Source organism: Mandrillus leucophaeus, unplaced genomic scaffold (assembly GCF_000951045.1).
Source record: "Mandrillus leucophaeus isolate KB7577 unplaced genomic scaffold, Mleu.le_1.0 Scaffold112, whole genome shotgun sequence".
Lineage (NCBI taxonomy): Eukaryota > Metazoa > Chordata > Mammalia > Primates > Cercopithecidae > Mandrillus > Mandrillus leucophaeus.
The window spans coordinates 1985337-1999614 of record NW_012099432.1 but is presented as its reverse complement, the minus strand read 5'-3'; the positions used below and the strand labels follow the sequence as shown (position 1 = coordinate 1999614).

The 14278-nt window shown below is 54.7% G+C and overlaps 3 protein-coding genes across 6 annotated transcripts in view; 2 read left to right on the top strand and 1 right to left on the bottom strand.

Moving 5' to 3' along the window:
- Positions 1 to 7284, bottom strand: part of CCDC159 (coiled-coil domain containing 159) — a 9496-nt gene extending 2212 nt beyond the window's left edge. The window contains exons 1-8 of the mRNA XM_011994864.1: positions 7178 to 7284; positions 6753 to 6901; positions 3703 to 3736; positions 3365 to 3453; positions 3192 to 3273; positions 2063 to 2258; positions 1114 to 1181; positions 948 to 1024 (exon numbers count right to left, since the gene is read on the bottom strand). Coding sequence (XP_011850254.1) covers positions 948 to 1024; positions 1114 to 1181; positions 2063 to 2258; positions 3192 to 3273; positions 3365 to 3453; positions 3703 to 3736; positions 6753 to 6773 — 567 coding nt within the window. The 5' untranslated portion in view covers positions 6774 to 6901; positions 7178 to 7284. The remainder of the gene's footprint in view (positions 1 to 947; positions 1025 to 1113; positions 1182 to 2062; positions 2259 to 3191; positions 3274 to 3364; positions 3454 to 3702; positions 3737 to 6752; positions 6902 to 7177) is intronic.
- Positions 7086 to 10558, top strand: TMEM205 (transmembrane protein 205). Of its 4 annotated transcripts, none has more exons than XM_011994878.1 (4): positions 7086 to 7254; positions 7705 to 7813; positions 7914 to 8077; positions 10214 to 10558. In XM_011994878.1, exons 2-4 carry the CDS (start codon positions 7714 to 7716, stop codon positions 10517 to 10519), a joined length of 570 nt encoding a protein of 189 aa, XP_011850268.1. In that variant the 5' UTR covers positions 7086 to 7254; positions 7705 to 7713; the 3' UTR covers positions 10520 to 10558. The 4 variants fall into 4 exon arrangements, with proteins under 4 accessions (XP_011850268.1, XP_011850271.1, XP_011850279.1 ...); XM_011994881.1 differs by having other exon boundaries at positions 7095 to 7254; positions 7596 to 7813; positions 10214 to 10556; XM_011994889.1 differs by having other exon boundaries at positions 7116 to 7173; positions 7596 to 7813; positions 10214 to 10556.
- A 1163-nt stretch (positions 10559 to 11721) lies between these two features.
- RAB3D (RAB3D, member RAS oncogene family) overlaps positions 11722 to 14278 on the top strand; it is a 27315-nt gene continuing 24758 nt past the window's right edge. Inside the window, exons 1-2 of the mRNA XM_011994853.1 lie at positions 11722 to 11941; positions 13954 to 14242. Of these exons, the coding sequence (XP_011850243.1) occupies positions 14015 to 14242 (228 nt within the window). The 5' untranslated portion in view covers positions 11722 to 11941; positions 13954 to 14014. The remainder of the gene's footprint in view (positions 11942 to 13953; positions 14243 to 14278) is intronic.

Below are 14278 nucleotides of genomic sequence, written 5' to 3'. Positions count from 1 at the left end.
CGCTATATAGCACTTAGTATATGCCAGGCTGCATTCAAGTGCATAATACTCAGCTAATACAGACACCTGATCAGGTAGGGATGAGTGGGGTTTTTTTGTTTTGTTTTTGTTTTTTGTCTTTTTTTGAGACGGGGTCTCACTCTGTCGCCCAGGCTAGAGTGCAGTACTATCAGGGCCCAATGCACCCTGAACCTCCAAGGCTCAAGCGATCCCCCTACCTCAGCCTTCTGAGTAGCTAGGTCTACAGGCATGTGCCACCACACCCTCTTGTTTCATTTTTTTGTTTTGTTTTGTTTTTTTGTTTTGTTTTTTTGTAGAGACAGGGTTTTATCATGTTGCCTAGGCTGGTCTTGAACTTCTGGGCTCAAGCAGTCCACCCACCTCAGCCTCCCAAAGTGCTGAGATAACAGGCATGAGCCACAGCACCCAACAAGATGAATTTTCTTTTTCTTTTTCTTTATTTTTTAAGATGGAGTTTCGCTCTTTTTGCCCAGGGTAGAGTGCAATGGCGTGATTTTGGCTCACTGTAACCTCCGCCTCCTGGGTTCAAGCGATTCTCCATCCTGTCTCCTGAGTAGCTGGGATTACAGGCACATGCCACCATACCCGGGTAATTTTTGTATTTTTATTAGAGACGGGGTTTCATCATGTTGGCCAGGCTGGTCTCGAACTTCTGACCTCGGGTGATCCACCCACTTCAGTCTCCCAAAGTGCTGGGATTACAGGCATGAGCCACCGCACCCAGCCAAGATGAATTATTATTACACCCATTATACAGATGAAGAAACTGAGGCTCAGAGAGGTCAAGTGACTTGCCCACAGTCACGCAGCAGTGAGTGGCAGAGCTGAGATTTGAATCCAGGCTCCAATCTCATGGTGGAAGCTGGCTGAAATCCCCATCCCTCTGTCTCCCACTCTTCCCCAGGGTCCCCATCTCCTGCACTCACTTTGCGGCATTTCACCTGCGTTTTCTGCATTTTCTGAATGTTCACCAGGTTCTCTGAGATCTCATCCTCCTGCGCCTCTGTGGAGGGAGGGGGCTCAGGGGGACAGGGGGCTGAAGAAGGAACCCCACCCACCACCCGCCACCGGATGTGGGCTCCAGGCACTCACGGAGCTTCTGATAGATGAAGGTCACCTCCTCCCGCACCAGTTCCAGCTCCTCCCACAGGAACTTCTTGCTGAGGGGACAGTGCAGCCTAGACTTGCACTCCCTGCCTGGCCCCTGATGTCCCTCCCTCCACCCATCCTCCCAAGCTCTGTCCCCGCCGCACCTCCCTGCCCTTTTTCCCTCCCCTTCTATAATCCCCCTACCCTCATCCCCATCCTCTCCTTCTGATTCCCAGCCTCCCATTCTCTCAGCCTCTCCCACCCCACTCAGCCTCCTATCACCTGGCCTCCACCTCCCCACCTCCTGTCCCCAACTTTCTACACCACCAGCCTCCTGTCCTCTCAGTCTTTCCTGCCATCCCCCCTTCTGATCCCCTGGCCTCCTTTTCCATCCCACCTCCAGCTTTCTGTCTTCCCTGCCTTCTGGCCTCTCAGTTTCCCACTCCCCCACCCCCACAAGCCACCTGTCTCCCCTGAGCCTCTCTTCCTCTTTTTTTTTTTTTTTTTTTTTGAGACAGAGTCTCACTCTGCTGCCCAGGCGCCCAGGCTGGAGTGCAGTGGTGTGATCTCGGCTCACTGCAACCTCTGCCTCCTGGGTTCCAGTGATTCTCCTGCTTCAGCTTCCCAAGTATCTGGAATTACAGGCACCCGCCACCATGCCCGACTAATTTTTGTATTTTTAGTAGAGATGGGGTTTCACCATGTTGGCCAGGCTGGTCTCGAACTCCTGACCTCAAGTGATCCGCCCATCTTAGCTTCCCAAAGTGCTGGGATTACAGGCATGAACCACCATACCCGGCCTCATCCCCTCTTCTTGTTCCTCAGGCTTTCCACCATCCCTCAGTCCCCCTCCCCCAGGCGTCTGCCATTTCCCCCATCCTGCCTCCATTCCCCAGTTCTGGGTCTCCCTTCCCTCCCATGGACTCCAGGCTGCCCTCCCGCCATCCCCCACCTGTCCCGGATCTCCTGGGCCAGCAGCTGCAGGCAGCGAGTGGTGCGGGCCCGCTGCACCTCCTCAGTGTCACGCAGGGTCTTCTCCAGCCCCTGCAGGCCTTGGGCCAGGGCCCCATATAGCTCCTGCTGGCCCTGCTCCATGCCCCTCTTGTGCCTCTCCTTCTCTCCCTGGCGGCCTGTGGGGCTCAGCACCTCTGCAGAGAGTGTGGGACCTTGACTGAGCCCTGATCCCACCCAGAACCCAGCTTGTCCTAATCTTGACCCAGAACCCAGACTCTCCCAATTTCTCTCACCCTGGCCTGGCCCAGCTGATCCCAACAGGACCAGCTTCCAGCCTGACTTTTTTTTTTTTTTTTGAGATGGAGTCTTGCTTTGTCTCCCAGGCTGGAGTGCAGTGGTGTGATGTCATCTCGGCTTACTGCAACCTCCGCCTCGCAGAAAGCAATTCTCCTTTCTCAGCCTCCTGAGCGGCTGGGACTACAGATGCACGCCACCATGCCTGGCTAATTTTTGTATTTTTAGTAGAGATGGGGTTTCACCATATTGGTCAGTCTGGTCTCGAACTCCTGACCTCAGGTGATCCTACTACTTGGCCTCCCAAAGTGCTGGGATTACAGCAGTGAGTGACCGCACCCGGCCTTTTTTTTCCCTTTCTTTCTTTTTTTTTTTTTTGAGACAGAGTCTCGCTCTGTCGTGCAGGCTGGAGTGCAGTGGCCGGATCTCAGCTCACTGCAAGCTCCGCCTCCCGGGTTCATGCCATTCTCCTGCCTCAGCCCCCCGAGTAGCTGGGACTACAGGCGCCCACCACCTCGCCTGGCTAGTTTTTTTGTATTTTTTAGTAGAGACGGGGTTTTACCGTGTTAGCCAGGATGGTCTCCATCTCCTGACCTCGTGATCTGCCCGTCTCGGCCTCCCAAAGTGCTGGGATTGCAGGCTTGAGCCACCGCACTGGGCCTCTCTTTTTTTTTTTTTTTAAGTAGATATGGGGTTTCACCATGTTGCCCAGGCTGGTCTCAAACTCCTGACCTCAAGTGATTCACCCTCTTTGGCCTCCCCAAATGCTGGGATTACAGGTGTGAGCCACCATGCCTGGCCTAGCCTGACCTTGATTTCTGGCCAGTCCTCACCTTCAAGCTGCTGAATCTTGATTTGCTGCAAGCAGCTCTCCTTCTCCAACATGGTCACTGAGTGGTTCAGGAACTCGAAAGCCTGGGGGAAAGAGGTCAGCCTTGGGGTGGGAGGAAGGAGGGGAGGGCAAGGAGAAAGAGAGGTTGCTGGGGGCAGGGCCAAGGCGGTTCACCTTGGTCTGGGCCTGTAGCTGGCTCTTGAGTGACTCAAGTTCACATCGCAGGAGCTTCTGGGAGTCGGGAATCATCACAATGGTCTTGGCTATAGGCAGAGGATAGGGTGAGCCAGGGCTGTAAGGGGTGGGGTCTGGGGCAAGGGCAGGGCAGAGGTCAGCAGAGGCTCAGAGTAGCAGTAGGGACAGGGGTAAGATATGGAACAGGGTCCCACTCAGTCTTGGGCAGGAGTGAATGGGTGACCATGGCAGGGGGTCAGCTGATGCTGGGGCAGAGGGTAGAGGTGGAAACCAGCAGGTCTTCCCCACACAGTTTCGTTGGAAAGGAGATTTCTCACCTTTGACTTTGGAAGAGCTGGTCTCCAAGGGCTTCTAGGGAAGAGAGATGAGATGGGAGGAGAAATTTGTCCCTGAGCTGCCTGCTTGCTAACCTCAACCCAGTTTGGAGGGCTGGACAAAAGTTGGATCTCCTCGGTTCTGGGTGTCCCAAACCACAAGTACAGGCAAAGCTCCACTCCGGGCATATTCATGCACCTCCCCCTTGGGCTACACATACTACACTTGCTCAGAAGTGCACTTATGTGGCTGAGAGACAATCACAGTCAAATCCCCATGGAAGACACACAACCACACTCTTTCTTTCCATCCATTCCTTCCTCCATTCAAGACTTGCTTAGTGAGGGCCTGCTGAGTGCCAGGCGCTGTTCTAGGTGCTGAAGAAACACAGTGGGTGTGTTCATGGGAGTCCCTCTGCCCTACAGCCCCTTCCCTAAGCCCCACAGCAGTAGATTGCAGTGGTTTTTGGCATTGAAGGGGTTTCCCGGGTGGGGGTGACCTTAGCTACGTTGTGATGCCTCTTCAAAACGTCCTGGTCATTACAGCACTCCTTCTGCAGGTCTGGATTGGGGGAAGGGGCAGCCTCATGTGGCGGAGGCCCCGAGCCCCACCCTGGCCTGCAGTCTGCACTCTTCACTGTGTCCCCAGAAGCAGGACGTCCCAAGGTCTCTGGCTCTGGGGTCCTGGACCAGTGAGCTGTACGCTCCAGAGCCTTGTCCGAGGAAGAGCCTAGGGGTGAGGGCTTCCTTGAGGGACAATGCAGGGCACTCTTCACATTCCCAGTCCCTCCCAGTGTCCCCAGCCCTATGGCAGCCCCCCAACGAACCCCAGTACTTGTCACACTTCACGTTAGCAGGCAAACACACGCTGGAGGGTGAGGGAGGTGAGTAGAGGCAGGACACAGAGTAGTCAGGGTCCCGGGGCAGGCCGGCCAAAAGAGGGTCGCTGTGAGTAGGGAAGCAGGGGCTGCTTTGAGATAAGTTCCCATGTCCCCAGTGCCCCCAGACCCTCCCTGACATGCCAGAGAGGCCTCAGCCCTAAACTCAAGGCTTCTCAGTTACGGTAGGAGCCAAAGCTGGATGAAAGATGATCCCAAGGCTAGGCGCAGCCAGCAGTGATGGCTCACGCCTGTAATCCCAGCACTTTGGGAGGCCAAGGCGGGAGGACCACTTGAGGTCAGGAGTTCAAGACCAGCGTGGCCAACATGGTGAAACCACGTTTCTACTAAAAATACAAAAACTAGCTGGGCGTGGCGATGGGCGCCTGTAATCCCAGCTACTCGGGAGGCTGAGGCAGGAGAATCGCTTGAACCCGGGAGGTGGAGGTTGCAGTGAGCCGAGATTGCACCACTGCACTCCAGCCTGGGCAACAGAGTGAGACGCGGTCTCCAGAAATAAAAAACAACAACAAAAGATGATCCCAGCCCCAAGGTTTGGGCTGGGCAGTGAGAAGGACCCAGAAGGCCTCAAAGAAAAAAATCAGGCCTCAGAAGAGTTCAAAGACCTTGACATTGGCTTAAAGGAAGGGCTTTCCTGGCAGGCAACAGTATGTGCAAAAGCTTGGAGGTGTGGAACCACATGCTCTATGCTGGTAAATTCATGAGAGCTGAATCGAGGTCCAAGAGGAAGCAGCAGGAGGTTAGCAGAGTAGCTCCAGTAAGGTATTCATGGCCAAGCTAGGAACTTGGACCTGGCCCCACAGGTGAATGCCAGCCATAGAGTGTGAGCAGGAGAGGCAGGGCATATCTGTTCAATAGATGTTAGCTGAACTGGGACCCAGGCCTGCGCTAGAAGAGGCTGGGAACAGGAAACAGCTGAGCTCTGGGTCTCACTTCCGACTCCCCTCCCCCTCTAGTATAGCCAGATATGGCACAGATGGAGATATCTGGGGCAGGTCTGCCTGGAGGAATTTCTAGGTGAAAGGCACCTTGCCCTGAGTCACACTCAGTCTCTTCCCCCAAATCCTCTAGACCTTTCTCTTCTGTCGCCCTTGCCAGGCCCTCTGCCTGATTCAGTCGACCTGGAAGACTCCTACACGCTCTTCAAAACTCTACTCAGGCTGGGCGTGGTGGCTCACACCTGTAATCCTAGCACTTTGGGAGGCCTAGGCAGGTGGATCACCTGAGGTCAGGAGTTCGAGACCAGCCTGACCAACATGGAGAAACCTCGTCTCTACTAAAAATACAAAATTAGCCAGGTGTGGTGGCACATGCCTGTAATCTCAGCTACTTGGGAGGCTGAGGCAAACCTCGCTTGAACCTCGAAGGCGGAGGTTGCAGTGAGCCTAGATCATGCCATTGTGCTCCAACCTGGGCAACAAGAGCGAAACTCTGTCTCAAACACAAACAAACAAAAACTATTCAGCATATCTTCGGTAAAATCTTCCTTAATCCTTTTTTAGGCTCCTATTTTCTGAGCACCTAATTGAGTGCCGGGCATCCCCTAACCATTCACTGGATCTTGACACACACCCTGTGATGTACACGTTTTTCTTCTGCCTGAAATGTCCTAAGCTTCCCCTCCGTGAGTCACTGCCTCAGGAAGGTCCTCACTTCCAGGGGCAGCAGAGTATGATGGTTAAGCAGGGAAACTCTCCGGCTAGATGGCCTAGGTTCAGATCCTAGCTCTGTCCCTTCCAGCTGTGTAATACTGGTCTCGTTACTGAACCTCTCCCTGCCTCAGTGTCCCCAACTATAAAAACGAGATGTCATAATATTCACCTTACTGGGATGTTGTGATTAAATAAATTAATCCATGCCAGTGCCTGGTATAGAGTAATGGGAAGCTGTGTTTGCTCTGGAATGTCACGCTGAGAACCTGGGACTTAGGGACCATAGGAAGCCTGGGAGGCTTGGAGGGGAAAAGGAGAGGCATTTGGGAGCCAGTTTAGGTCCCCAGTCGTGCCTCCTCTCTCCCCGTCCCATCCGGTTGTTGCTTCCGCGTCCCTCCTGGGAGAATTATTTAGGGAAGGGGGCGGGGTCATCATCCTGGTTCCGCCCCCTGGGTTGTGAATTCTGCACCCGCCAGGCTCCAGAACCCCACCTACCACATACCACCTGTTCATGCTCTCCCATCAGGGACCACGAAGCCAGTCCTCAGCCGTGACGCTGAAGTTTGATCCCGCGGGGACACCATCGCATTAAAACGCTCAGAGGCTGAAGGAGTCACAGAGAGGGGTGTGGCCGGCATTTTAGTTCCGCCCCTGCCAGAGTAGCTGAAGGCCTCATTGGCGCCTTCACGCTTCAGCAGCGCTTAGTAGCCGTGGTGTAATTGGATAAAAGCCCGTGGAGGGGGCGGGATCCCAGGGGGGGATTCTACGATTAGTCAATACCCAAGAGGGCGGGATAGAAAGGTGCAGATCTACGATACGATTGGTTTCAGGCTCAGCTGGGAGGCGGGACGAATTCTTGGGGGAAACCCACGAGGGGACGCGGCGGAGGAGGGTCGCTGTCCACCCGGGGGCGTGGGAGTGAGGTACCGAATTCAGCCCATTTGGCCCCGACGCCTCTGTTCTCGGAATCCGGGTGCTGCGTGTTGAGGTCTTGGTTCCTAACGGTGGGATCGGTGTCCTCGGGATGAGATTTGGGGTTTCCTCGGGGTTTTGGGGATCTTCACCTAATATCCGGGATTATTTTATGAGAAAAGTGGTCTTGGATGTCAGAACTGGATCCCTGGGGTGATGTTTGGGAATTAGTGGAGTGATCTCTGAAGACCTAGGGCTATGAGCTGGAGCTGCTGGGGCTGAAATTTGGGGGCCTCTGAAGTGGCATGGAGATTGAGGTCCAGGCAGCCTGAGAGCTTGAGGGCTGACATTTGGAGAGATGGGGTCGAGGGTTGTTTTTGGACCTTGACTGCTTTGGGCCTTTCTCACTCTCATTCCTGGGCTGCTTTGCCAGAATCTCTGCCGGATTGGCCGTAACCCTGTCCCCGAGCGGGTTCACAGGGTCTGAAGGCCACGCACGAGGCAAAGGTAAAGTTCTGAGCCACCCGGTGCCTCCTTCCCAGGACTGCAAGATGGAGGAAGGCGGGAACCTAGGAGGCCTGATTAAGATGGTCCATCTGCTGGTCTTGTCAGGTGCCTGGGGCATGCAAATGTGGGTGACCTTCGTCTCAGGTAGGGACCCTCAGCTTGGATGTCATGGGGACCTGGGGTGGGGACAGAAATAAGAGGGCGGTAAGTGCTCTAACACCCCTGTGGTCCCCATATCCTGCAGGCTTCCTGCTTTTCCGAGGCCTTCCCCGACATACCTTCGGACTAGCGCAGAGCAAACTCTTCCCCTTCTACTTCCACATCTCCATGGGCTGTGCCTTCATCAACCTCTGCATCTTAGCTTCACAGCATGCCTGGGCTCAGCTCACATTCTGGGAGGCCAGCCAGGTACGTGACTTTGAGTGCCACTGCCCTCTGGAGACTTATTCCCAGGACCCCAATGAGCGCCTATGGCTACACCTTTTCCAGGGGGAAAAAAAAAGTCCAGGCATGGTGGCTCACGCCTGTAATCCCAGCACTTTGGGAGGCCGAGATGGGTGGATCACGAGGTCAGGAGTTCAAGACCAGCCTGACCAACATGGTGAAACCCCGTCTCTACTAAAAATACAAAAAAATTAGCCAGGCATGGTGGTGTGCACCTATAATCCCAGCTACTCAGGAGGCTGAGGCAGGAGAATTGCTTGAACCCGGGAGGCAGAGGTTGCAGTGAGCCAAGATTACGCCACTGCAATCCAGCCTAGGTGACAAAGCAAGACTGTGTCTCAAAAAAATAAAAGGAAAGGAGAGGAGAGGAGAGGAAAGGAGAAGGGAGAGTAGGGGAGGGTAGGGGAGAGGAGGGGAGCCCCTTCTTCCTGGTAGATACAAAGCTGGGCTCTGGATACCCTTGAGCAGTGCACAGCCTATACAACAGTCCCCAGCAGCCCTGTCTATCCCCCAGCATCTCCCCGCTAGCTGCTGTTCCCTCTCCTCCCGCTGGCTGGGCCTGCTGCCAAGCTGTGGTGACTCAGCTGAGCTGGTACATTGACCCCAGTTTATTGTTTAAAAACCAGCCCAACCGGGAATTTACGGTTTCCTACTGCCTTCCACACATTTTTCTGGCCACAAGGCAAGAAACTATCTCTGCATCTCAGATTTCTCTACTCTGGCCTTCCCTTGCCTGCGTTATGTTCTATAGATGTGGGCAAGTGAGATCTGACAGGTGTTTCAAGAATAATCTCATAGAGACAGGAGGGGATTATGGGTAATTAGAACTTCACAGACTTTTTTTTTTTCTTTCTTTTATTTATTTATTTTAATGAAACAGGCTCAGAAGTTATTCAAATACTTAAAAAAAATAGAGATGGAATTATAGCAATGTGAGAATGGCAAAAACATTTTTCTTAACTAAAAAAAATAGGGAGACCGGGTACAGTGGCTTATGCCTGTAATCCCAGCACTTTGGGAGGCCGAGGTGGGCGGATCACGAGGTCAGGAGATGGAGACCATCCTGGCCAACATGGTGAAACCCCGTCTTTACTAAGTAAACTACAAAAATTAACTGGGTGGCGTGCACCTGTAATCCCAGCTATTTGGGAGGCTGAGGCAGGAGAATCACTTGAATCTGGGAAGCGGAGATTGCAGTGAGCCGAGGTCATGCCATTGCACTCCAACCTGGGCAACAAGAGTGAACCTCAGTCTCAGGGAAAAAAAAAAAAAAAAAAAGGAGATGAGGGTCTTGCTGTGTTGTTGTTCAGGCTGGTCTTGAACTCCTGGCCTCAAGGGATGCTCCCACCCCTATCTCTAAAAGCACCGGGATTACAGATTACAGGCTTGAGCCACCATGCCTGCCTTCAAAGACTTTTTGTTTTGTTTTGTTTGTTTTTGAGACAGAGTCTTGTTCTGTCATCCAGGTTGCAGTGCAGTGGTGCAATCTCGGCTCACTGCAACCTCTCCCTCCCGGGTTCAAGCAATTCTCATGCCTCAGCCTCCTGAGTAGCTGGGATTACAGGGGGACAGCCCCCACACCTGGCTCATTTTTGTAGTTTTAGTAGAGATGGGGTTTTGCCCATGTTGCCCAGACTGGTCTTGAACTCCTGGCCTCAAGTGATCCACCCACCTCAGCCTCCCAAAGCACTGGGACTATAGGCGTGAGCCACTGTGCCGAGCCACTCAAAGACTTTATTCACTCTCTGTGGGTCCAATGTCAGCTTCTGGGGTCTGGGCTGTGGCCACTGAGGAAGGAGATCCTGCCCTGGGGACTTCCAGTCTGAGTATCAGGAGAGAGGAGGCTCGGGAGGTTTTGGGGGGAATAGAGGAGGTGGGGATAGAGCTTTTCCTTCAGAGCGACCAGTTTCAGAGTAGAAGAGCTGGAACTCTGCTTTGGGTCCCTCAGTCTGGGTTCAAGGAAAGAGGGGGAGGCAGGCTTTTTGATCCAGTGCTGTCCCCACCCCCACCCCTGTGCTGTCGAGGATACAGAAAGCCCCTCCCTAGGGCCTCTCTGGCCTCCCAGGCACAGCTCACCTTCTCTTCTGCTGTCCCTGCCAGCTTTACCTGCTGTTCCTGAGCCTCACGCTGGCCACTGTCAACGCCCGCTGGCTGGAGCCCCGCACCACAGCTGCCATGTGGGCCCTGCAAACCGTGGAGAAGGAGCGAGGCCTGGGTGGGGAGGTACCAGGCAGCCACCAGGGTCCCGATCCCTACCGCCAGCTGCGAGAGAAGGACCCCAAATACAGTGCTCTCCGCCAGAATTTCTTCCGCTACCATGGGCTGTCCTCTCTTTGCAATCTGGGCTGCGTCCTGAGCAATGGGCTGTGTCTCGCCGGCCTTGCCCTGGAAATAAGGAGCCTCTAGCATGGGCCCTGCATGCTAATAAATGCTTCTTCAGAAATGGCTGCTGTCTCTTTTTTTCACCCCCATGAGAAGCAGGAGGAGGGGCAGGCAAGGGTAGAGCCAGGGGCCTCAGTTTCCTCATTCATGAAGCATGATGATTTGGAGTGTCAGCCATTTTAGCCTGTAAGCCTCTCCTATAGTGATGCCCATTTATTGAGCACCTGCTGTATACCAGACATGTTGTTAACCACTGACATATGTATTATTTGTTTTGTTTTGTTTTGAGACGGAGTTTCACTCTTGTTGCCCAGGCTGGAGTGCAGTGGTGCGATCTCAGCTCACTGCAATCTCTGCCTCTGGGTTCAAGTGATTCTCCTGCCTCAGCCTCCTGAGTAGCTGGGATTACAGGCATGTGCCACATGCCTGGCTAATTTTTCGTATTTTTACTAGAGACTGGGTTTCTCCATGTTAGCCAGACTGGTCTCAAACTCTTGACCTCAAGTGATCTGCCTGCCTCGGCCTCCCAAAGTGCTGGAATTACAGGCATAAGCCACCGCGCCCAGCCCTCATTTATTTTTATTTATTTGAAACAGGGTCTTGCTCTGTTGCCCAGGCTGGAGTGCTGTGGTACAATCAAGGCTCACTGCAGCCTCCATCTCTCCAGCAATCCTCCCGCCTCAGCCTCCCAAGTAGCTGGGGTTCCAGACGCATGCCACCACACCTGGCTAATTTTTGTTATTTTTAGTAGAGATGAGGTCTCCTTACGACGCTCAGGCTGGTCTCAAACTCCTGGCCTCAAGTGATTCTCCTGCCTCGGCCTCCCAAACTGCTGTTATTACAGACCACCGCGCCTGGCCTAGCCTACTTTAAGGCCGGCATTGCACTTGACAAACACTAACTCAGATCAGAATCCTCCCACAACTCAGTGAGGTTGGGTACTCTTGCTATGAGCTACTTGACAGATGGGGAAACTGAGGCTCAAAGAGGTTAAGTAACGCGTCCAAAGCCACAAGACTAGAACGTGGTGGAGCTGGGACTCGAACCAGGCCCCAGACTCCGTGCTTTTAACAGCCATGCGTATAGTAGGAGCTCTTTACACGCAGTTGGGAAAATGAGCTGTTGCTTGGCTAGGACGGGCTCTAGATGCTCGGTGGAGCTTCCAGCCCCTCCCACCCGCTTTCTGTAAGCCCCGCCCAAGACTCGGCCCCGCTCCGTCCTCCCCCATCCCCCGCTCCGGGAACGGCCCCTCCTCCGCCTCCTGGGCGGAGCCCGCGCGGGATCCGGGTGGCTGCAGGCTGTGGCTTCGGCGGCTGCGGGGCCGGGGTCGCGGCCAGGGCCAGGCCGCAGCGAGTTCAAAGGCGGAATCCCAGCGGGCGGCGCCCCTTACGCGAGGTCACCCCTGGGAAGGAGCGCAGCCTGCCCCGCCCCTCCGCATTCGAGCAGGTCTGTGGGGTACAGGGGTTTGGGAGGAGGGTAGGGGGCCTGGGGAACAAAGGCGGGGCTGCGGGGAACGCCTCTGCCCTCGCCCCCACCCAGCTGGGCACTTGGGAAGCGCTGATGGGGCGCGGGCGGGGCAGAGAGCCCAGCTGGGGACAGGCGTTGGGACCATATGGTGATGGGGGAAGCTCCTGAGTCCACCTGCACTGGCTGGGGCGCCCCAAATATAGTGAAGGGGGACAGAGGCGAGCCCTCCAGGGCCAGGCTTGAGGGAGGGTCGGCAGATGGTTAGAAAGAGGCGGGACCGACTGACACACAGGTGAGCTGAGGCTGGGGGAGGTGGGGGCCCCAGCCTTGCGGCCCTGCCCTGCGTGGGGAAAGGTTTCCTGCGTCTTCTCTTCCCCTCCTTAAACTCGTTCTCCTGGAACACGGGGTGGGGCCGGTTGGGTCCTCGTTTAAAATGGAAAAAAGCCCCAAAGGCGATTGAGAAATAGCTGTGCCAGGGCTTTCTCTGCCTCTGCCCTGCCTGCATCCAGGCCTTCTGCAGCCTCTCTGTGCGGTTCCCGCAGCGGCCATAGACGGCTGGGGAAACTGAGGCCTGGGAGAGGTTATGAGGGTTGAGGGAGCATCATGGGCCCGGATGAAGCAGCACGTTGGAGTGGGGGCAGATTCAAGGAGCCTAGCTATGGCACAGATTGCCTGGAAAGACCAGGGGTGGGCGGCAGTGGTCGTGGTGGTGGGGTTTGTGTTAATTAAGTGACTGGGATGGTTTCCTTGGATATAAGGACTGTCAATCCTGCCTCCGTGGACTGGGGCTGGAGTGAGTCAGCCTTGGGCAGGAGACAGGCCCGGCCCCTTTGACAAATAGAAAATGGCAGTACCCATTTAGGGGGTAGAACTGGACTTTAAACCTGGGCCCGGTACGTAGAAAACCCCTTCCCCTTGGAACTCAGAGAAGGGCTGTATTTGGCATGAGTCAGGGGAGGGCAGGCGCCCCAGGGGCTGACACCTGCCAAAGTCAACACCCAAGCCTTAGTCGGGGGCTCTATCCAGCTTATCCAGCTGGCAGGTCCTCCCCTCCCCTCCTCATTCCAGCTTACACCTGGGCCACACCAGGTGGATGCGCGGGGGCGAAGTCCACACCTGCGCCTTCTCCAGAATCTAGTTCTGCAGCGGCCGGAGCCCCTTACCCTGGGCCTTGCACTTGAACCCTTTGCTAGGCCTCTGGGTTTCCAGACAGGAAAGGTCTCCCCACCCTCCACCCCAATAAAGACTCAGTTACGCCACAGGGTGTGAAGATTAAACAGCAGTCACTGTTTCTGTGCCCCAGCTGTCTACCAGGCACTGTCTAATGACCGTTATGTGTGTTAATACCTTCCCACTGGAAGGAACGTGACCACCCGAGGATGGACTTTTTCTTGTCCTATTCCCAGCTGCATCTCCACAGGGAACAGGGCCTGGCAGAGAGGAAGCATTTGTTGAATGAATAAAGAAACACATTTTAGGTCGGGCACGGTGGCTCATGCCTGTAATCCTAGCACATTGGAAGGCTGAGGCAGGAGGACTGCTTGAGCAGAGGAGTTTGAAACCAGCATGGGCAACATAGTGAGACCCCATCTCTACAATTTTTTTTTTTTTAATTTTAATTAGCCTGATGTGGTGGCATGTCTGTAGTCCCAGCTACTTGGGAGGCCGAGGCAGGAGGATCGCTTGAGCCCAGGAGGTCAAGACTGCAGTGAGCTATGATCACGCCACTGCGCTCCAGCCTCAGGCAACAGAGCGAGATCTTGTCTCTAAAAAAAGAGAAGAAAGAAACTCATTTTAGGCTCACAACTAACTACTCTTTCAGGAAGGGACTATGAGAAACATCCCATTTTGCAGAAGAGGACATTGAGGTCTAGAGGGGGCAAGCAATGCATCCAGCATCACTTGGCCTCCAAGTGGCCGAGCTGAGATTTGAATTCAGGCCTGGTGCATCCATCCACAGGAGCTGTTGTTGGTGTTTGATTCCCATGCAGGACGCCTGTCTCCTCTCCCTGAGGATTTCAGGTCTCCCTGTCCCGGGAGGCTAGTGCCAAGATGGCATCAGCTGGAGACCCCCCCGCAGGCCCACGGGATGCAGCAGATCAGAACTTCGACTATATGTTCAAACTGCTACTGATAGGCAACAGCAGCGTGGGCAAGACTTCCTTCCTGTTCCGATATGCGGACGACTCCTTCACGCCCGCCTTCGTCAGCACTGTGGGCATTGACTTCAAGGTCAAGACCGTCTACCGCCATGACAAGAGGATCAAGCTGCAGATCTGGGTAGGCTGGGAGGCTGGCTGTGGGTTGGGGGTGGGG